At 30.1% G+C, this 25,376-nt stretch overlaps 1 protein-coding gene across 1 annotated transcript in view; it reads left to right on the plus strand.

The window, feature by feature from the left end:
- Positions 1–15,724, plus strand: part of LOC114129032 (forkhead box protein O) — a 38,488-nt gene extending 22,764 nt beyond the window's left edge. Inside the window, exons 2-5 of the mRNA XM_027993654.2 lie at positions 10,991–11,289; positions 11,822–12,152; positions 12,468–12,783; positions 15,191–15,724. Coding sequence (XP_027849455.1) covers positions 10,991–11,289; positions 11,822–12,152; positions 12,468–12,779 — 942 coding nt within the window. The 3' untranslated portion in view covers positions 12,780–12,783; positions 15,191–15,724. The remainder of the gene's footprint in view (positions 1–10,990; positions 11,290–11,821; positions 12,153–12,467; positions 12,784–15,190) is intronic.
- Positions 15,725–25,376: the final 9,652 nt, after the last annotated feature.

Below are 25,376 nucleotides of genomic sequence, written 5' to 3' on the forward strand. Positions count from 1 at the left end.
CCGAGAGGAAGAAACCGTCGACGACGACGACTGAAACTGGTCGGTCTGGTTTATCGTGGCGCCGCTGCTGCCGTCGGTGTCGCTGCCGTTAACGCTGGACTTTCCTAAAATACATCTGCAGGCGGCAAGGACGAGTCGTCGTCGACCGTAATATAATAATATTAAATTTCAATCTATCTATATCATATAATATATGTAAGTACGTATGAAATTAAATTCACCCGTGGCACAGGTTGCAGCGAAACGCCTCACCAAAACGCTTTCTCAATCCGGGAACCCAATTATTATTATACCCATGTAAAACATTGCGCGGGGTCCTGAAATTAACTCAAATCGGTTCAAACATTGTATGAAATCGACCACAGAAATAGAATGATAAAGGTACAAATAAAGCTAAAAAAGCAGAAATAATAATAATATATCTATCTATATTATATATATTATATACATTATACATGCGTATGTGTGTGTGGAAATGGAAATCTATCACGCATGTGCTCTGAAACCGTTTATCTTGATTTTTTTTTTTTTATAATGAAAGAGTACATGGCGGGTTAGGTTTTAAGCTTATTTCTGTTTTTATAAATTCGTGAAAAATCGAGTTATTAATTTTTTAAATAATCAGCAAGTATGTATATAACGATATTTTTATTCAACCGCATTACCAATTATTAGTTATACTAGAAATTAGTATTTTTGCGAATAGTTAATGTAGTATAAACAGTAAAAAACTGTTTCGTTGTTTTTGGTTCGCACTTTATGAGTTGGTTTTTGGTTTAAAAATGAAAAGGAAATCAACTTGGGTCGTTAAAAACAAAAATTAAATGTAGCTATTAAATGGTCAAAAAAAAACAGCTCTGGGCTGGACTGCTATTTGATATGTCAGAAATATCATCTATTCACCAAATCAGAAAACCAAAACTATTATATATCTTTACGCGTTACGCTACATGTTAGCACTTGGCGACCAAATTTAACTCGGATGCATTTTGTACGGGCAACGAAATGCACGGAGATAGCTGGCAGTTAATATAAATCGAACGACACTGTGATAAGTTAAAATACACGTGGTACGCCTTCTCTTACAGTGCAGTACCTATGTGTATGTAAGGTAGGTAGGTCGCTATTGCACAGCACGTACATTGCACTTTGAATTGTTTTGTACGCGTTTTTTAATCGAAAAATCGGCCGATGACCCAAGTGGTGTTGGTTGGTTGCAGGTCTGTTCAATAGGAATTCTGCGAAAAATATCCTATACGTACAAAAACCACCTCCCGCCATAGATTTTATTACGAATATTTTTGTTGAAACGAATAGTTTCGAAATATTGATAAATCACGTATCTGACTAAAATTCGGATATAATGCGTGTTTCTGAATATTCGTATTTACACATGCAAACACACGCAAACACACACACTCACACTTTTTATGGGTACTCATTACTAGTACATTATAATATAAATTATATATTGGTATTTACGTAACACAAAATTTACATTTTGAACTAATTAAATACTGTTACGATGTACATTTTTTAAATAATGAATCAAATTCTTGCGGAATACCGTTTTAATAAATATATCATTAATTTGTCTATTAATATGTTATAAATATTTTAATTTCGATTTTTTAATGACGGTGATTTGATGTTTTAAGTATTTTATTTTACTTAACTTTTTAAAAGAACATTTAATGAACACCAAATATATTAAAATCAAATCATTTTAAATTTTTAGTAGAAAATAATATGATATCTAGCCTTGATATTGTTTACTATTGTTTATAACCTATTAATTCAACGTGTAATTTTTATAATTTTTTTTTATCAAAAATTTTAATCAATACTTGTTTTCACGCCCAGGCTATAATATTATAGTTACGTTGTATATCCGACGGATGTAATGTATTTACTAATTTTATGTTTGGGGGATGGTCAAAATCGTTCTATTTAAAACTCCCGGAATTCTAGCTCAGCGAAACCCACGCTTTTTTCCCCGGGATAAAACGCAATATTTTCTCAGTACATAGTGTCTGTTTGGAGAATGAAATCTTTGATATTAATAATAATAAGTGTGGGTATAAACAATTAAATATGTTTTCATATTACATCAAAAGTATTTATTTTTATTTTTCATGTTGGTTTTAAATTTTTAACTAATTCTATTTTTTATACTTAGAAAAAAATTAATCAAACTATAGTTTGAATTCAGCTGGTCCAAAGTGTAAATATAGTTTTGTTTACTTTGTACGAAACCCGGATAATAAAAATCAATATAGGTATTGTTATTATTATTATTATTGTTATTATTATTATTATTATTATTATTATTTTTGTTATTATTTTATTGTTGACTGTTGTACTGGTTCGGGAACTCGAATGACTATGAGGATTTTTACTCTTGATCTTCGAATCTATGCACAACTATGAATTAATAATATGATCTGAGCTTAATCTCTTATAAATTCGGTCCCGTTGTACGGGCGATGTCATCGCCAATCGTTTATTACGTAGTGTCACTGGTCCATGTGCGTATGTAGGAGAGTAAAAGAAAATAAACGTGAAATGCGTTCCAAGTCGCAAAATAAACATTTTTAAAGGTCAAAGACCTCGATTGCGTGTCTTGTATGATACGTTTTATTTTTTTGTTCTGCAGAATTACCTTGCCGCTGGCTAATACCACTGGCCTGCCTATACAACAGGTATGCGTGGTGCTCAAAAATAATTATAATAACCCGCTAGTAACTACGATGAAGACGACTTTTAACTTCTTGTACTTAAAATTCTTTATATTATCCTTCTATTACTTCTATATACGATAACTGGAAGTTTGAAAAAAATAACTATCAGAAAGAAATGACAATTTAGAAAATATATTCTGAAGGGAAAATGAAAATGATACATGTGCATTATAATAACCAGATTTATTATAGATTCTAAATTGATATCCTTTTCTGATAATAAACTCATCTAATTTCGATTCGACTTAACCAACCGGTTTCCAGATCCGTGTGTCCGATAGAGCAGACGCGTATAAATGATGGCCTACGTACAGGCGTACGTCGTACATATAAGTGCCCGCAGTGAGAGCGTAGAAAGGAGAATGGGCTCAGTTTAAAAATGAGTTCCTTTTTTTGCTGTACGTAAATTTTACACTAATAGACATGGCCGTGTTGTTGAATCGAGTACACAAATAGTGAGCTTTCTCGTTGGTAATATTATTTTTATAAAAGCTGATGATAAATTCTCTCATTTTTCCATTATCTTTTCTACCTAGAAATATGGATTTATGTATCATTTCGTCTGCATATAAATAAATAATGTTTTATTTTATCTTATAATGGTATTAAATATAAATCTATTCGTGGCTTCACTTAGAGTCTGAAAAATGTGATCTATCGCCTTATCATTATAACGCGTTGAGTCAATCACTATTATACCTAATATCATTTTAATTGTATGCATATAATTTTTTAAGTCTATTTTTATACTAATTTACATTTAAAATATTTAAATAAATAACCTGATTTAATATTACGAGTTGTAAGAAAATTAGTTTTTAAACTGTTATGAATAAATATACATTTTCGGGTGTAATAAAAATTAAAATATTTTGAGAACGATGGAGGTTTTTGATAGGTGTTCCGAGTAAAATATTATGTACTTAATTTTATTGACGTTAGCATTTTTTTTCTAATGGTACCTACTATTTATGTTCATAGAACCGTCGAATTGTATCCTTGATCGTATACATTAACGTGCATGTATGTGCGTGTTCATTTATTTTAGTTGTTTAATTTTGTAATTGTTTTAGTATTATTACTTTTGGAAAATTTTAAAACCTTTTTTATTTAATCGATTATTCTATAACAAGATTTTTGTTAACTCAATGTCTCAATGTTTAAAATAGGTATAAGGTATAAGTTATTTATATTTCGGTTTTATTTTGTAATATACACATACTTTTAAGGTAAACTCAACTAAACTCTAACAAAAACAAAGTGTATTTCACTAAGCATGATTCCAAACTAAAAACCAAACCTAACTTTATGGATGTTCCATTTTTTTTTTTTTTTTGATCATTTTTAATTTTCCCAGTTATATCGGATAAATTGTAATACGCCTGGGTCATGTGAGATCTCTACCCTTCGTGGCGTTGGCACCATTTTTCAGGCATTGTTTCTATTATTTTGGGAGTTTTTACGTTCATTATACATGCATTATGCATATATACGCTTGTGCACATCCGCTATTGAGACCGTGAGAAATTCGTTAGCTGGGAATTCTACACAAAAAGGGTTGCGGGGGCGCGGAATATTGTTTGCCAATGTCCCTTTTTGTCCCGAAATTCTCTCATGATTTTTGAAACAGCTGGCCCACCAATACCGGACAATGGTCCTTCAGATTAACGCACAGGGTGGTGGCAGATGCAGGGTGAGTGGATAGAGTTGCAAATGTATCGCGAGAATATGATGTATTCCATTTAACTGGAACATATTATACCAAAAAAGGGTCTATTGATCAAATTTTATGCATGTGTGAAATATTTATAGCGATAGTCTTTTTGTCCTTATTCCCTCTTACTATTTAGATTATATTCGCGATACCCAAAGATTCAAAGGATACGTCATACGTAGGTAGTGAAAAAGATTTTTTTTAAAAGGATTTCGGCAGTCTTATCGTCGATCAAATATTATAATACTCATTGATATTCTTACCGACGAAAATGGTTTGGTTTTTAATTCCTAACATCTTTGCACATCTGTCCCGTTCTAATATTACCTTTATGTATTGCTTTAAGTAGTTAGTAAGAGGATTAGCCAAACAATAACTTAATAAATATTTTTTTTCTTCAAAATCATTAAAAAAATGTATTTTAACGCATGTCTAAGTATTGTAACCAGATTCTTTTAGCCACCTGATACTCTTACATCCAATTAACTCACTAGGTTTGTGTTCGTTTAACGCGTACTATATTTATAAAACATACCTATATTTAAGTTTCACTGTAATTAATTGAACGTGTAACATTTTTAGGAAACTAAAATTATTTTTCTAATTTGGCGCATTGTTAAGTTTATATAGCACCTACTGGCGATTTTAAGAAATTCCATACACACAAATTTACAATTAACACAGTAACACAATACATTATCGGGATATCTTCCGCTATATTAGAGATACCAGTTAAGTTTAGAATCTAATAATAAAATGAATTTAAATAAAACCCGTAAAAAAAATTAAAATGTTAACTGATTACATATAAATCGTATATAATACTACGTACTTTGTGTGCATTTATGTATTTATATTATTTTATGTTATAATATATTAAAGTAATATTCGATTCCATCGTAATAGGCATAGTTATCGGTATATTATGTACAAATCCAACCGACTTAAAATTAATAATAAATGTTATATAAAACACTATACTCGAGGTCGTTTAATGGCCGGCATTTTGTGTTGCGTCTTAATTACCCAATGGATGACCCCCCTAGGCGCGCTCGTTTGTACCTATATATACCTACCTGTAATAGAATATTACGGTGAGCCTTAGAGTACTACACTTAACGTCACATCATTATATTTTGACCGTACACCTACGGGACTTGCGACTATACGAACGGATTTCGAAAACGTCTAATGACACGCCGCTGAGGGGAGTAGCCACGGGCGGCAGCCATTTCGCGGTCGTCGTTCACGTCGATCGCGCGCGCGCGCGCGCATCGATCACGTTACGCGCGTCTATATATAGGTGGCAAGATTTTCAGAACATATTTTAGCGCCACAGCGGTCGTAATGACGAAACGTTTCTTGCCGCCGCCGACCCGCAAACCGATCGAGGTCTTTGAAGGACAACCGGTTTGTCTCGGTAGTAGTAGTAGTAGTAGTAGTAATAGTAGTGGTTTAGTAGTAGTAGTAGTAGTAGTAGTAGTAGTAGTAGTAGTAGTAGTAGTAGTAGTACTATAGTAATAGTAGTTGTTGTAGTAGTAGTAGTAGTAATAATAGTAATAGTAATAGAAATAATAATATAAACAATAATAGTAGTGGATGACGTCGCGGAGTTTGGCGTACACAATAATATTATATTTTTATTATAAGACAAGTTTGTAACCTACGACGTATCTTATACCGAAATCGTGGTCGGAGTGGGGAGGTACGACAACGTGTGATGAAAATCGACGCTTTCCGCTTGGTCGGCGGTACCCACAATATAACATGTACTTGCGGTTCGACTTCACGAGGAAGGGAATGCAGATGTGTGACGTAGCAAAATCGTTTCGTAGTAACCATTTATTTATATCGTGCGATCGGTATAATAATATTATTGTGCGGATATAAAAAAAAAAAAAAACCACGCGGTCTGTAATTTAGCATGTTTCCAATTTTATTCACTCGCCGAGCGTTTATTATGAATAATAATAATAATAATAAACACAATTACGTTGAACTCGTTTACACAATTTATTTCGTTTCATAATAATAACGAAATTATTAAGAATCGAATATTGTTGTCGTTTGTGATGTATACGTCGTATTATTCATTCCTTTTTGTTTTTCCCTTTAATTAGCTTCGCGAGTAAAGCACAGTGAATGTAATAAGTTTCGTCGACTTTCATGTTATATTTTCATCTCCGAATAAGACAGTTTTCGTTATACCTCGGTCGTTGTAGAGCAGTATATAATATAGTTAAAAATGCAGAATGCGGCATACGTAAAACACATCATACGCGAGAATTATTATCTTTTGCTCGATTCGTTTAGGAAAACAGAAAATAAAACGAAAACTTCGGGAAACCTTTACAACAAGTCTCGTCAACGGCGGTTTCATTATAGTTAATTCGCTTACGCAAAGAGTGTACAGCTCAGTATAGATAAATAGAATATTGCTAAGATTTGCCAACTTATCAGAAGTTACGTCACCGCATTACCACGGTTCTGTTGGTGGCCGCTTCAAGGTCTCGGGCGCGCAAGTTTTTCGCGTACTTACACACACACGCGCGCGCACACGCTTAAAATGCCGACATTTTGTATGAATTCCCGTGTTTACGATGAATGTATAATGTGATGAACGCTCGAAAATAAAATAAAACATAACCTAGTACAACGTTGTACAATGCGTCATCGACGTATCTGCGACGTACGAAAATGATTTCATTTTCTCGCATCCATTATAATATTATAGTTTTTATTAACGAGCGCCGCCGCCACTCACACGCGCGCACACATGCCGGTTTGCCAATGTTACGCGTTCCGCACACGTGCGCGCCAATAGTCGTTTCATAAAATCCGCGTATTCCGCGTGTCACACCGGACCGCCGACGGGTGCGCGTTTTCGAGAGCGAAAAGATCATGTCGAAATCGATCAGAGGTTGTGCGCTGCGTGGACCGAAAATATAATAACGATGTTCGCAAACCTCTCTCGGTGTCGTCATTATAATATTTCGTTCGATTTACTCGGCGGCAAACCAACGAGGATCTCGCAATTTTTTTTTTTTCACAGAAACTTTTATCCCGTACGCGATTGCGAAAAGCCAAATGTATATTTTTGACTTGGCGTAGTAAATGACGTGTACGCGGCCCCCAAAACTCGGCACTACCGGCGTCTATACTGCACGTTAGATTTAGACTCGCGACTCACTCCTGCAGCAGGTCCACCTACGTTTTTTCGACTTAATACAGCTATACGCATAGATATTTTTATGGTCGAACGAAAAATCGGATCTGTTTTTACGCTATTAACGCGTATTGATATAAATTAATAAGAAATTTATCACAGTTAATTAGTATAATATATCACAGTAATCATTATACGATGTACATTGAACAGTGATGTTCTTATATTTTTTTTATTCTAACTAATGTTCATACGTAAAATATACTTTATACAATAAATGTAATACTTAATGATTGTCGAAGTTATATATATGAAGTTTATGTATAATAATGAAATTATTACCCGTAGAAAAATATTACGTGTATATGCGGTGTGGCTTTTGCCATATCATCTTTGGTGTTTTATGTTTATTTCTGATATATATCATTCACAATATATAATCATAATTTGTTTATCGACTGATTTGGGCTGTATAATGTTGTCTTCATCTTACACACGGACGACGTAATAAATTTTCGTTAACCAGTTGTTTCAATAGTGTGCTTTTAGTTTTGATGTTAGAGCGAATTGACCTATTATCATATTTATTGATATAAGAATATTATCGGTGTTTTCTCATTGCTTTTTTTACGATAATTTAATTTTTAATTGAGTTATGAGTATAAAAAGTATTAAATATTTGAAAATGCTTATGAAGACAACACATGCGGGTGCGACGTCCTCTTAATATAAATATTAAATATTTATTGATTATAGTGAACACATTTATTTGACATCAGTCGAAGAACGTGAAGTTGCTTAAATGTATTATACCTCGCATTATATATTTAGATTAAATTATGATTATTTAAATAGTAATTTCGGAATAAGTCCATACGCGATTTCCACTTACTGTAATCATATTTTATTTCAATGATAATACGACGACAATTACTAGTATATGGTTATAACTTTTGAGAACCACATAATTAAAGAAAAAATACAAACACAAATATGTATTTACCTCGTTAACATAATTATTTTTTATGATAAATACATTAATAATTATTATAATATATTGTAAAATTATTTATAATTTAATATATATGTTATAAGTATATAAATTTGTGCACTGAGATTATTAAACTTTATAAGTAACTAAAAATACTATTGTGTTATGCAACAACATCATCTCGTTTATTATTTTATATTTTATTGTTATTATCAAACAATGTTATAAATAACACTTTAAAAAAAGATTTGTCGTTCAACGTCTTATAAACTAGTTTCTTGTATTCTGTATTCAGCTTATTTTTTATTTATGATTTGAATGTTATATTTTTCTTTGTAACTTCTAGCATTTTATCAATGAATATTAATTAATTAACAATGAAAACAAAGTTTTTTTTAAATACCTATTAATAATAAAATAAAAGCAAACAAGACTTGCATGTGCTTAAAGTAGAAATATAAAATATATTAAATCCTTTTTAAAATAAGAAAGACGATAATTAATAATATAATCACATTTTTAAGCCTAGTATAAAATATAAATAATAATAATTTTATAGTTAAAAATAGGTCTATTTTATGGGTTTATTATAATTTTAATTAGGTAGTAGTATATAGCTGATGTAGTTATGGGTCTTACACACCTTATGCAATAATATTTTATTATGTCTATATATTTTTGGTATACTTGGTATAGATTTTTTTTAATGAAAAATATTTAAAAATATAGTTTTAAAAATATTTCATTAATAATTAATCACGTGTTGTTATCATTGCTTTTGATAATTTATTTTAATGTTCGGGAACAATCGATTACTTTTATTAATAAAACTATTCATTAAGTTTGAACAAGGTAATCGGAATGAAGTATTTTAGTATACACACTTTTTATTCTATAATTTATAATTTGATCTCATGATTTTTGATTTATTTCCATTATGTTTAATTAACTTAGACCGACAACTAACTTGTTAATTTTTTAGGGATATTCTAAAATCCAATAACAATCATTTCGATCGATCACGGTCTTAAAGAACTACGTAAATAAATAAATAATAATATTTAATGTAGGCTAAGAAGAGTCTGCTTATAAAGTTGATCTTTCACTTAACCCTTGTTATAGAACTACTGTCATTGGCCGGGACTATTGCACTTACTACGCATTACACTTGTGTTTCGGTATTCCCGTTGTATACTTCCATCCTTGTCTGTCGTGCATTTAATAAAGCTTAATCAAATTGAAAAAAAAATATTGAAGGTCGTTTAAACGCCGTAGCACAATAATTTAATTTATTACAAAATGAATATATTCTGTAGAGAGAATTTTTTTTAACTTATCTTGTAAGATCGAATGAGGCGACGAAATCAAATAAATATTTCGATTATAAATAAGAATTATGATGTCGAATTCGTACTATCCACACCACACACGGACTAATTGGTCTGTGGTGTTCTACCGCGTGTCGTGTGTATATGTAACTTGATATAATACTTATATTATATTTCCGGATTTCAGCCTTGAGTATATTAAAGGGCATGGCGATCCGCTATTTCTATAAGACGACTGCTGTGTTATAAGACATGCTTATAATATTGTCAACCGTGTGCCAATGCTACGAATTTCGTTGGGAATAGACGTGAGGACACCGAAAATTAACACGGTTTTAAATCATACCGATTACCATATTGTATTTCGTTAGGACTTAAATTTTACACCGGCGGCGGCCACGCATGATTTATTAATATGATACTTATAATACACTTAATTTATATTCACTTTAAGAACTGATAATTTGTATTCCGAAATTCAATCGGTCGTAGGTGGGAGTATTCGTCAAGGTTTGTCTTTTTGTATAGTGTTTTAACGACGACGATCAGTGTTAACACTTATACAATACATGAATATACCTGTAGGTATATAGTATGTATATATACTATATATAGATTACTAAATTACTAATGTTATCTCGAAATTCAACGTATTATTCTTCGGTTTTTACTCTAAGCTTAGTTATTAAACACAAAACTTATATTAATTTAAGTATTAAAAATTAAAATATTTTCAGTGTTAGGTTGGGGAAAAATTAAAACAAAATAAAATTCATAAGAAACCCTATATCTATTAATACGACGCGTTATAGGAATGATTGTATTACACACATTATATCCATAATAAATATTATATTATAGTTTAGAGTTCGGTCGATTATTTCGATAACCATATTATTATCCAGTTAAATGATCATTAAGGCGTGTAACACGTATTTAATGACGCGCATTATATACCCGACAGCTACTTGTATTCTGTGTGTAATAAGTACTTAAGATATTTGGTATATCGCCACCGTATAATTAATATTTGGGCGTTTGTGTTTGCAGAACTCTATACGTCACAATCTGTCACTTCACAGCCGATTTGAAAAGATCCAAAATGAGGGCACCGGCAAGTCGTCATGGTGGCAGATCAACCACAACGCTAGCCGGACGACCGGAAAATCCAGGCGCCGTGCCACGTCCATGGAGACACCCAAATTCGAAAAAAGACGTGGACGCGTGAAGAAAGTTGTCGAAGCTATTCGCAACGGTCTGCATCCCGAAAACACACCTAGTCCTAGCTCTTCGATTTCTGAAAACTCCGACATGATACCCGTGTCACCCCTCAGGGGATTCCAATTCAGGTTGGTAATCTTTTATACATTTTTGTTGTATCCGTGTAAAATATACTGTGTATTACTCATAATCGGTCGTGTATTTTATATCTACTGGACTTTGGTAGGAAATAAAATATGTCTACCTATTATAATAGGTGTAATAACGAGCGCGTTCGATTCGTGTACTTTCTGTGGTAACGAAAACTATTCGACGAACACGAAGATAATCATGGACTATTATTAATATTTAATTAACCGCCGAAACGTCGATTGTTGTAAGTTTTGAGCTATTTGATCGTGATTGAATTGTAGCCAAAATGCATACAGAGTAATTTACTTGCGAAAACGTAAAAAGGGATAATTTTTAAAAATAAATCTGTATTAAACAATTTATTAGTAAACGCAACCATTTGATTTGTGATTAGTCTTCTTATTGTGTCTTATTTGTTGGTGTGATGTTGCGTGCCTCGATTTTTGAGATCCAACCGGTTCGGTTCTATTTAAAAATTGCATCAATCGTTTGTAACATCACTAATCCCTTGGGTACTTATCATTACAGTCCCGACTTCAGAGCGCGGGCCTCGTCAAACGCTTCGTCCACCGGCCGTCTATCACCAATATTCAGCGAGCAGCTCAGCACCGCCGACTACGGCTTGGACTCGGTGGCAGAACAGGGCCAGGCCGACCAGCTAGCCGGCACGCTGACGCAGACCGTCCGGATCTCTCAACCACCGATGCAGACGCTCGAAAGCTACAGAGATGTGTTTTTGGATAACCGTCCACCCCCGCCACCGTACAATAGTTTGTCGATTCAGTCGTGTCCTATTCACGGTTACCAAGGGTGTTCGTGTTTCAACCTCAACCAGCTCGAGAACGGTTACATAAAACAGGTACGCCGCACCGGAACCGTCATTGTTTTTTAGTGGTGAACTTAGGGTGGTCTCTAGTCAATGTTAAATGACCGACAGCTGTAGTATTATATAGTATGATAAGTGATAACCTATGTCGATAAATAATCGAATTGACCGACCATAATCATTAAACTTTTGACTTGTATTATTTAAAAAATGAAAATTCGGATTTTACACGTCCTAGTAAAATCCGTTTTTGTCATGTACTTTTCCCAATTCTTTACGTATAATTAGTTAATAACCTGCTTTCAAAAATAAGTGTAGACTTGAAACTTATATTTTTTTCCTCTCCAGGAGTGTATATCGTTTGACAACATGTTGAACGATCAGCAGGATGACAACATGTCGGCCACTGTAGTTGGACAAATTATGGGCTCATCACATCTGTCGTTTGACGAGCTCAACATCAACTTGGATAAATTCCCGCCCGTAGAGTGCAACGTGGACGAGGTGATCAGCCATGAAGTTAGTCTGGGCGGCTGCTTGGACTTCAACAACTTCAATCCACCGGCACAACCGCAACCATCGGTAGCCACCACTCAGACACTGGCTTCCGTCAGTCACGACCAATCGTCGTTTACCTCCGGACACCATTGGGTCCATTGAAAAGGTGTGTGTGGGTTTATGTGTGTATATAATGTGATGTATAAAATTAATTTCCGATTGTGCATTTGAACGATTTTCGATTTGTGTCTTAAATGTCAACGATGTATCGTTCAAAACTTAGGATTAACGATAAAAATATATATATTCTTTAACTTGTATTAAATATCGACCGTTTAATCATAATAATAAATAACAATGTATTATACACCAAGCGCTTTGGTTGTTTTGATTGAATTATGAAATGTAAGCTCACTTTAGTTCCGTATATTTAGTTATGTATATTAAAACGAACGAAAATTTCTGTGTAATATATTCTTCTAACATTTTTATATTTCGTGTTTGCGGTCACCGTATTTCGTGATTATTGATTCGAACGTAAGCACTCATTGTGTTGTAACTTGCAAGGTATATCTTATTTCTCTTATAAATATTATCAGTGTATCGAAGTGTTTCGGAATAGGCGGAGTCACGTCACCGCCGTCGCGTTGTCGTGAAATCATTTCTAAATGTGTACATCGGATGGGTCCTAATCGGTGTATACAGTAACACTGATGATGAAATAAAAAAAAATATAATTTTTTTTTTTTTTAATAAATCACTAAACTTCTTGTTATCTCGTGTTAACGCACCGTTCTCACTAACGTTCGGAGTAGTGGTGGTTTCTGGGTATTCTGTTGTAACCGGAGCACTGACAATATCCGTTAATGATTCAATTTCAGTAAAGCACTCTTGAGAATTCCCGAGAAAAAAACCTAGAATCGTACTAAATATGTCAATTATTTATAATCCCGACGGCGACGAACTAATCCACTCGAATTAGTTTTTTGTTTGCTTTTTTTATTTTTAAAGGAAAGCAGAATTGTATTTGCGTTACTGTTTTTATAGCCCCGTGTCATATCATTTCCGTTACAAATTATGTAAGGTTTTGTTTCTATCGGTCGTGTTTTTCCCTCTCAAGGGTTCTTGTTTCTCTCTTGTCGGAGTAGTGGCGCCTTTGTAAAACAATGTCGTGAACTTCAATTACCGTTCCCTTCTTTCATTCTCTACTTCGCCATCTCGTCCGTCTCCAAAAGGTCGGCCAGTGCACTTGGATTATTAAAATGCTTTAAATACGCGTCCGGGTTCTTACGACTCGAGGTCGCTTTCATCAGCACCATATTGCAAGTCTGCGATGGCGGCGCTAGCCAAATCTCAACTGACCGTATCAGGAGCGTGCATCATGATTTTTTTTTGAATTCATCAACTCGATAAAAATTATAATATTATAATATGGTAATAACCAATGCGATTAAGGATCATGCAATTAAAGCATAGATATTTTATAAACGTTTTAATTGACGTTAATTTTTAAAGAATTTTTGAAACAATCGACGGTTCAAAGGTCGCGTTAATCGCGGCTGATGTGCCCGTTATTTGTATGTCAACGTGCGTTGTCCGTGTACAGTGTACTATATATTATTATAATAACAATAATAATAATAATAATAATATTAGGTATGAATAAGTAATTAATAATCTTTCTGTATATGAACAGTATATTTCAATATTTGAATTGATACTTCATTCATTGTCAACTTGATAAGATATTCGATTGTTTTTCATAATGTAAATTTGACTTAGGTAATCAGTTGTGGACTCTGTCCGTGTATGTTGTTGGAAATCTGGAACGTTTTATAAAAATTACGTGGTGTTATAATATTTTAATTCTGTGGAACGTCGTTAGTAGTTTTTCATTGTTTCTGTTTGTAGTAGACTCCACATTTAATTTTAAATTGTAATATATACCTAAATATTCAATAAAATATTAGAACGATATTATGACGAATGTACGAATTTATATTCTTTTATAAATAATTATTTGATCATTTTTAAATTTTTATTTTTATTTTTTTGTTAAAAATCTTTTAAATTAACGGGAGTTTACCAAATAATTTAAAAATTTAAAAATGTAATTAAAATTTTTTTGTATCAAATCATTATTATTATATTTATTAATGTGCATCGTGCTAATTTAATAATAATATACTATTTCTCCTTGAATAGGCTATACATTCATATTCTAATGTTGTACATGACGTAAACTGAACATTTAGCATGTTTGACAGTTTTGTGTGTGTGTGTGTGTGTGTGTTAGGGAGAGGAATGAATTAATTTAATTTATTTTTCATCACGTTCTTAAGATTTAGTGTGTAAAGTGTATAGAATCTAGAGGGGGGCGGTTATAGTGCAGTGTTCGAGTATCGCATTCTCGTCTTTATTTGAAATAAATGAATAATAGACTAAACAGCCATATAAAATGTATAATATTAATGTTATATGATCTAATTGATATTATAACCATTTATAATTATTTTTAAATCTATTTCTTAATTGTATATTTATTTATGTTTTTTTTATATTTTTTGTTCTAGTTGAAACGATTGTGTGTGTTCTATGGGAAATTTTAAAGACAAGTTTATGAAAATGTTTTAATTATGTTGCCCAGTAAATTCATGTTAATTTTCAATGTTTTAATCATATTAATACATAAATATTATTATTTAATTATATATACATAAAAAAAAAATGTGTTCGTTTTAAAGTAACAACTATTTTATACATTCTACAACTATACACATATTATTTGCTATGTTAGGTTAATATTATATTTTATTTTATGTACATGTGGAAATATATTACTTGTATAAACATACATATTATTATGCAATCTATAATTTGTTAAAATTAGTCTAATATTTGTTGTAGTTTTAAATTAATAATTATACATTGTTATTTAGATCATTGAATGTTAAACTTAATCATTTAAAAAATATGTTTCAAGTTAGCGTTTTACAACTTAAGCGATTCCAGGTGTTATCTGTAATCAAAAATCTTAAGTTAACTTTAGTCTAAGTATTGTAAATAGGTTTGCTCTACAAAAAAAAAAAAAAAAAAAATAATAAAAATGCTTGTAGCCCACATCCACATTATAATTAATTTATACGTAGATACACATGTTTGATTAACAAAAATGTCAGCTACGGTCTTATGTTTGAAATTCAAGGACAATTTCCATTTACTTACTCAGAATTATATATTTATACTTTATTCGAGTTAATCTTGTTTAATATACATAAACAGGCACACATATATGAACGTGCATGCATGATCACGTATGTATACGTATTGTGTATGTATGTATATTGTATATAAGTCTATACGTTATCACTTATCTTAAAGTGCTGAGTAATAAAGACTGATTGTCTTTGAAATGATTGTATTTTCTTTTATTATTATTTTGTTATTGTTTATTGTGTATAAAAAAAAAATATCAATGGAAAGTATTTGCTAGTAAAAATGTTTATTTTCATCAAACAAACTAAAATTAATTAAAAGAATACAAAATTATTTTACATTTTTGTGCCATAAATATTATAATAAACATATTTTCACATGACAGTGTAAGTATTTACTATTTTTTATAGCTGAGCAACAAAAAATATTTAATGTTAATATTTGTATGTAAACATGCATACTTATATCTATATTTTTTGTTCATTTAACTAATTTAAATGAATATGCCAGTGCCTTTGATCTCAAAAAGATATACCTCCAAAACAAAAACATTAATAACATTTTCAAATATGAGTAGCTTTTGTGTTTAAATATAAATACACACATAAATGTATATATGAATTTATTTGAACTTATATATTATATTTATTTTAATTAATAATACACATTACATATAAATGTTAAGGTAATTGGATGTAATAATAACTTTTTTGTGTATATGACAAAAAAGTGTAGAAGTTTGTTTGATTGTTTGTTTTTTTTTTTTTTTTGCACAAAATTGTTGTTATCCGTACAAGCTCAATGTGTATAAATCAATTTTAGTGTGCTTAAATAAATGTGATAAGCTTATTTATGGGGAACTATATTGTACAAGGTATAAGATGATGATTTTTTTCTATAGACGCTAATGAAGTGATAAATAGAATAATTAATTTGTTTTAGCGATTCTAACTTTTAATAATTGATTATTATTATATTATTATGAAATATGATTATTACTATATTATTTATTATCTACTAAAAACAACAAATGTAAATATAAAAACATATTTTAAACGTAAATTTACTGATGTTGCTTCTTTTTAATGTGTCAATTTAATACGGATTATTTATTGTTATGGATTTACCTATGGATAATTTGAATATATTATTTGACAACTGTTTTGTATTTTATTTCTTATGTATTTAACTTTCATAATATAGTGTAAATGTTGATAAATAATAAAGCAAACTGCCTTTATGATTTGTTTACAGCATTTTTTTACCATTTGGTAGCAATTTTACAAGCTGTTTATTGTTAATTATATATACATATTATTAAAATTAAAATGTTGGTTGAATTAAAATTGTATGTTTTCATTGTATCTTAAATGAACTTGTATTAAATTGGTTCTAATTTAGCACTTGTAATAGTGTACATTTTATAATTATATTGAGATATTTTAACTGTATCATTTTATTATATTTAATACAAAACAAACAACTTGACATAATATTTGGAATAATGATTAATGATTATCTATACTATTTCCTTGCATAAAATATAAATATTTAACATACAATAATAATAAATTTAAATAAAATATAAAGTATAGGCATTTGTTGATTGATTAAAATCAATACATTTATTAAGTAATAATTACTAATCTATTGTATTGTGAGAATAATGTATTTCCTAACTGTTCTAACCTAATCTATTTTGAGTTCAACTATACAGACTATATATATTCAAGACAGATTTTTTTTTTTTTATATTTTGAACTGTATTAATCCCTATAGTTTTCATAAATATAATGATTCTCTTTTATTATAAATTGCTTTTTTATAATAACTACATATTATGTTTAATTGTTTGTAGATGTTTTGGTGAACTATTTTGTTTGAATTGACTTATTAAATTATATATAAATTTGTTTTAAATAACGAAAGTCATTAAATTATTAAATTTTTTAGAGAAACAAAGGAACATTAAACCTTTAAAAACTATTGTGGAGCCCAAAGGGCTCTGCTAAGCAAAGTTAGGATTATTGACTTAATGATAACTAATCGATTATTAAAACTGAAAATTTTAGATTCTGAGTAGAGTATTAAATGCATTGGCTTTGCTGCTTAACTTTATGACCACAGAAGTAGTAAAAATGTTCAACATCACTTAAATAGATTGGAAATTAAAACATATGTCATTTTAAATACTTTGAAGAGGTTTTCAAAAAACTACAAAATATCAGCAATGCAATGTAATATATTAGTTACACTATGTGTTTTATTTATATCTTGTATTTATATAATGAGCCTAGTTAATTCATAATCAAAAATTGTTTTATAAATAAACATAAACGTTAAAATTCAGTCGATAATTTTTATAGCACAAACTTTAAGTGTATAATATAAGTATAGTAACAACTACTAAAACACTAAACAGCATGTCACATATTCGATTCTTTATAATACTTAAATGTACAATAAATTTGATAATCGCATGTGTAATAAAATTCAGTGCTCATAATAAATTACGCAAATTAGTTAGATTGCTTTAATTGATAATATTAATTCGTAAAAATATAACTTAATATTTATACACGGAACATCTCTGTAGATTTTATCAGACCTCCTTGACTGGAGAATCCTTTATTAAAGCCCTTATTCATATATTTGCATATTTTTCCAAGTTGATTTTGTTTTAGATATGCTATATGTAATTACAATATACGATTAACAATGTTGTTTATGAAATAACCAAATTTTATAGTGCATATATTTGAATATATTTTATATTAATATATTTTAGGGCATATTTTAATGTTTTACTGTATGGGTTGTATATAAGTATCAAAAAATTAAAAAATATGTTTATATTACTTTATATTACTAATCGTACAGTCGTATTAACTATTATTTATTGTATAATTAGATAGGTAAACATTTATCAAGAAAACATAGTTTGAAAAATGTATATTATTTGTATAATATGACTAGCCATTAGCTGTTGCCGGAGAGTGGTTGACTGTTTTTTCCCCCTCACATCAAATGAAAAAAAGTAAATTTTAGTAATTAATAAAGATATAATAAAATATAATTATTGTAAATAACGGTCGTGGTACATGGGAACATGGGAATATACACAGGTGATGTGTATCGACAAACGGGTGACGCGTTTCGTTTGACCGGAAGTGATGGGGTAACAACAGAATAAATATATAATTTAAAGATTTGTTTCATTAGGACTTGAAATGTTGTCGTTCTGTCTAAGAGCTTACGCAATTGCTGGAAGCAAAAAAGCTGTTTTATAACATCACGATGGACGTGGAGAAAAAGACCGTTGATGTTCGCGTTTTTCTCAGACCGATGGCGGAAATTAATATTTTAATAAATTAATGTTGTTTTATTAGGTACTTGATTGAAGAATTAAGTGTTTTTTTTTTATTTATAGTTAGTAAATACCCAATGTGCAATAATAATTTTTTTTAGTTTTTAGTTTTTTTTTTTTTTTTTTAATTACCAATACAATTTTTCCGTATAATCAAAAACTGAAAATATATTACAAGGTCCCTCATAATTTTTATTAATATAAATTTAAAAAATATATGAGCGTAAATCTGTAAAAAAAAGATTTCTACTAGAAATTTAAATACATTTTTTTTATGAGCATTTGTTAAAATTACGATATTGCTATTCAGCTGTAAAATAACTATTTATCATCAGTCAATTTTTATTATTTTGTAATAAAAAAACAAATAACCGTAGTTACCTACTTAAAAAGTAATTAAGTACTTATTTTACTTTAAAATATCACCAAATACCAAATACCTACTTATATATTATTATTTTTTTTTATATTTTAAAATTCTATACTCTAAATGTTCGACTTTTGTTTTTGAATATCTATAAAAATGTTTTCACTTAGTCGAAATGCTTAAAAACTTAATAGGTACAATAAGATTATTCCTAAGTATTTGTATATAATAATACCAAAACTATCAAAAAATGTATCTTTTAACTCGAATTTTTTACAAAAATTTGAAAAAAATTTGTTCAAATCGTGAAAATTCACAAATAATTTTCTAGTTAAAAATGTACCTATTAAATGTTCGATTTTTTTGATTGGGTTGATAAAATCTATACGTATGAAAGCTGGACGGCGTCGAATATATTATTTTAGCGATTGTCGCGTGACGCGTCCGGTGATGTGCGACCTTTGTTCCTCGTATCGAATGTTTCTAACGATTCGTCGATGTCGCCGCTAGCCATTAATATGTTGCCGCCGTTTAAGTATAACTATAATATTATACATTAAAAGCTGCGGAACGGCATTCAGTACGCGATAATACGGCGCTGGTATTTGAAATCGATTTCAAACGATGTGCTGCGCTGTTTTCCGGATCGGACGACATGACAAATGTGTTATAGCCAGGTGACGCTTACTGCACGCCTCGCGATGAAACTGCATTGTAATCATACGTGTTCCGATTTCCTTGTAATTCGTGCTAAATCGAGTATCGTCGCGTAGTATACGCGCATAAACTACGATGCGGTAGTCGTTTCAAAAGCATTGTGTTCGATATAGATTTTCCATTCTTTAGGCTCTTGCATTAAGCCAAATCTCGCCACATCAGTGCACTCTTGTCATCTAAAATATTGTCTCGGGTAGTCGGGTATCTGACTAGGGCAATATTTTATGTAATATTATTATGCTACAACAACTTGCAGAAAATTACGTAATGAATAAAAAAAAAAAAATAGCAAATTTTATTTTTTGATCAGAAATACTCATAGATTATCAAAACAATATGTACGAAAGTTGATCGTTTATCATTTTTTCTTTTCGAAAACATGATTCATTGTTGACAATTCACACAATACCAAACATTTTTTTTTTTGATCTAAAGTAATATTAGTGTGTTGAATTTTAAAAAATTTAGTCATATCTATAATTTTTATAGCATTTTTGTTTCGACTATAAAGTTACCCCTTATTAACTTTCCTTTGTAATTTTTTCTTATATCACCGTTGACTTATTGTTCATAAACCTTAAATTATATTTATAAAATATACAGGTAAAATTATTTTACCATACTTTTTTTCAAAGGGGACATTTTTATATTACATTAAATTATTCAAATTTTAATTTTGGTTTTTTATTGAATAATTTTGAAGGATGTCATATACTTTTAAAACTACAAGTATTACCTATATTATACTTTATTACAGTTGACAGTGTACCGCCTATTATTATTGAGAAGTAAATTATTATTAACTCTTTTGTCCTACACTGCGACTGCGTGTGCCATCAATAATCAAATATGTCCCCGTGTCATTGTAATATTGATAAAAATAATAAATTATGCATTTTTCAGGAGGTTACCGCCCTCTCTGCCGACGGTATAACATGACATTGAATAACCTAATTATATGGTAAACGATTTTTTCGTGCTGGTACTGCTATTTAAATGAGTAATTCTATGAGTATTCTGTTGTTATTGTAGTTACCAAGCCTATTTTTTTTTATGTCGACAACTATATTTTTGAAGAATAAAAGGGGACGTAGGTACTGATAATAAATTGATAAGATATTTGGCATTGATAAAAAATAATAGACTCAATTCGAATATTGCTACAGAGATACTGTGTTATTTATAATGTGAAACTTAGGAAATAAAATATATAATTTTGTGTATTATACATTTATACATAATATACAGGAGGTACATTAATTAGTATATTAACCATAAATGTGTTTTTAGTGAATATAGCTTACACAATTTAATTGAGTTACCTACATCTAAGCATAGCATTTAAATTTAATATCTGTTCATTCGGCCATTCTCTCTGTGCTCGTTGATCAGATTTTATTTTTTTAATACAAATTCCCAAAATCACAAGTACCTATATTAATATAATATAATCAACCAATGACCATCTATGACCTGAAATTTTTCTCAAGTCAATTCGTTCTGTAAAATTTAAGAAAATTATACTTAACCATAATCTAAATACATGCTTGAAATATAGGTACCTACGTTCCGTGCAAAATGTTCATTAATAAATAAATAGTTGGTAGGTACTTCGTAATAAATTTTCAATTATTAAAAATTGTATGCATATGATACAGGTTTTGATATCGATTCCTAAAAATATAACATTAACAACACAAAACCGCGTAAAAAGCTATTTAAGGAACATTATTATGGATCAAGTAAATTTTTAAGCAAATTGAACACTGTTTTTTTTTATTATTATAGTTATTGATTATAATGTTCCTTAATTTTTCATTAGAATCAAAGTAATAGTCTTAGCTTGCTCTCAGTATTTATAAACATAACCATATGGTGGAAAAATCTTAGATACTCCACTGTCGTTGGTATATTATGCTCATAAGCTCGTGACGTGCATATGCATTTTAGTGTGATGTAAGTATGTAATATTGTAGATACTAGTAATAGTATCTACAATATTACATACTTACATCACACTAAAATGCATATGCACGTCACGAGCTAATGTAATGGGTAAGTGTGTCCAATATTACTGTAACATTTGATTCGGTGTGTATGAACGTTGTCGGGTTCTAGACGCGGTTCATCAAAAGATGTTTGGGTATAATGTTGTTATGCGAGTGTGTCCACACACGGGCACGTGCCCCAAATCACTTCACATTGCAATGCATTAAATGGATGATTTACCATTAACTTACAAATACTATACAAATAGCCTGAATTAATATTGAATTAAAATAAGTGTGCATTGTACATAAGTATACTTAATAGGTATTTATATCAAATGTAAATATAATTGTATAATATATTATTTAATAATAAATAATATTTAATTAACAATAGGTATAATACATTTTTTATTTGTATAATATAAAATCATATTATGATAGTCAAAAAGCATGTTATTTATTATACGTACGGTATCACTTATCGACTTTGGATGGAAACAGGGTTGGACTGAAAATTGAATTCGGCCCGAGATAATACTATTAAAACGGCCCTTTTTCCAAAATTAATACCAACCGAGCACCGGCTATTGAATCAACACTTTCTGCGGCCCCCCGAGTTTTCCTCGGTAACTCGCCGGCCTAGTCCGACCCTGGATAGAAATCACTCGCCATCGATACATTCATCTGCTAAGGTAAATTAATTTATTTTAACAGGTCACGGCATCATTGTTTATAGAGACGACGGTGGGGGGTTATAAACTAATTACTTAACACGAAATATGATTCAGGATCATAACTCACCATGTCTAATTATAATTTTTAAAAATTGTAAATACACATTTCTGTAGTGCAATTAAATATTATTCACTGAACTTCTAAAGGTTCGATAAATTTAATATAATAATATATGTATTATGTATACCTATCTAATATTAATACAATATTGTTGTATGATGGATTTAGTTACAATGAGGGAAATGTTGTATAATAATATTTGGTCTAAGTAGGTTCTCAAAATAAATCCATTAAGTTGTATTTATTTTTAATTTTATTTTACAAACTTTTATTATTTAATATATAATTCTTGCTTAAAACACAATGAGAAAGTAGACTTACGGGTGACCGGTGTACTTGGAAATCCCATTAACATCATCATCAGATTATTATTTATTTTTGAAATGCGTTAATAACATTATATTAAGTTTATAAAAAAACTGAGGAAATATACAATACGGCAGTGGTGTATCTACCTAAACAGCCAATTCAAGACATTGTGTAGTCATAATTTAAAAAATAAAATAAAATAAAATTAACATTATTGTATAACATTATATTGTTAAAAGTGGAAATAAGTTTAGCGAAAGATTCGAAAACATATTACTATGTTATAGTTAACATATAGTTATCATTTATCAGTTTATCACTTATTAGTAATCACTATTCGCTAATCATACTTTTAAGAAAGTAAGTCGTATTTCGTATTTCATTCAAACCTACTTACACACCAACCGAAAATCTATGGTTATATTAAAATCATGTTATACATTGAACATTGTTTTATTTTGACTTTCGAGTCACTTAAATTTTAATATTCAATAAAAAACAATACAATATATAATATGGGTTATATTATAATAACTATTATTAGTTATATGTTGTTTTTTTATCGTTCAAAACTGTCCGTATTAAATTTCTAAAAACTATAAAAACATACAATGTATTTTTTTTCCATCCTAAATAGTCATCTAAGTAATAGATAATAAAATCACGTTATATTGTTATGCCATTTTATATTGTCATCGATATGGTCGAACATAAAATTTCGTTGCAAATTGAGTTAAGACAAAATAAATTGGATATACGTGAAGCATCTAATGGAATCTAATAAAACATATTTTTATGAAATACTTGAATGATATAATATTTTCTAGTTCAATGATATACATACATTGACGTAACTAGACCATAAATAATATGCGGGGGGACTTTTAGAGCGGTCAAGTTCTCAGGATTCCCATTTACTAGAATATAATATGTGTAGGTTATCGGGCGGACCCTACCGTTTTTATAACATACTATTTTGAAGACCCTGCACATAAAATACGTGTATCATTTGCATGTACATACCTACCTATTGATTTTTTAAAAAATAAATCGAAACAAGAGATTCGAGATCATTAAATTAGTTTGTTTTGTTTGTTCTGTTTATCGGAGGAGGTCTGGTATTTGGACGGGCGATTTTGGAAATTTGTTTTTGGCTATATTTCGTTTTAGTCTTTAGGGATTGACGGAAAAACTTATTAAGTAACTTGTAGGAATGTACCCACTATTATTATAACATGATCATATTAAATAAGTAATAATAAAGCTTGCATAAAATATCCGGGACTTCAACTTATTAAAATAAGTTTATCAATCTCTGATTATAGCTCAGCTATCTCGAGAAAGGGAGGGGCGAGATCGACGGCATTATCCAAGGCTAATTGCTCAGTTGTAGTAGGTTGGTGTGTTAAAATTGTTTCCTGTATTATATATAGATACACTACAACCTAGGTATACTAAATCGCATTAAACTCAATTCAATTTTGGCAACCATTTATATTAAAATTTGCACCTTCCACTACCAACACTAATCAATCATAATTAATATATCTATTATACGATTTGGTTTTATCCGTTGCACTGTTCTGCGGTTATACGTGTATACACGGAAAAAATTTCGGAGTCGCAATGTAAAGTATAAATATTATTCATACAATATATATTAAACATATTATGCGTATAATAAGTAAGCCCAAAACAAAAGTTCTAGGCAGTTTCGTGTGTTCTCGGAAAAGCACTTTTTTTAAAAAAAAAGGATGTTTCTCAACCCACCTGGCACTTGTATATAATATCTAGTACATAATACATACACTGTGTGTGTGTGTATATATATGTATATATATATATATACGAGTGTATATTAATATAGTTCGACGTGGCACAGCTAAAGATTTTGGAGTAGGGTGTAAGGGTTCTCTGTGGTCCCCGAGTGTATGACTGTGTGCGCATTTATTATATACATATACATCTTCGCTGTGACTCGGAGGATGGGAGGAGGG

Source organism: Aphis gossypii, chromosome 2 (genome assembly GCF_020184175.1).
Source record: "Aphis gossypii isolate Hap1 chromosome 2, ASM2018417v2, whole genome shotgun sequence".
Taxonomy (NCBI): Eukaryota; Metazoa; Arthropoda; class Insecta; order Hemiptera; family Aphididae; genus Aphis; species Aphis gossypii.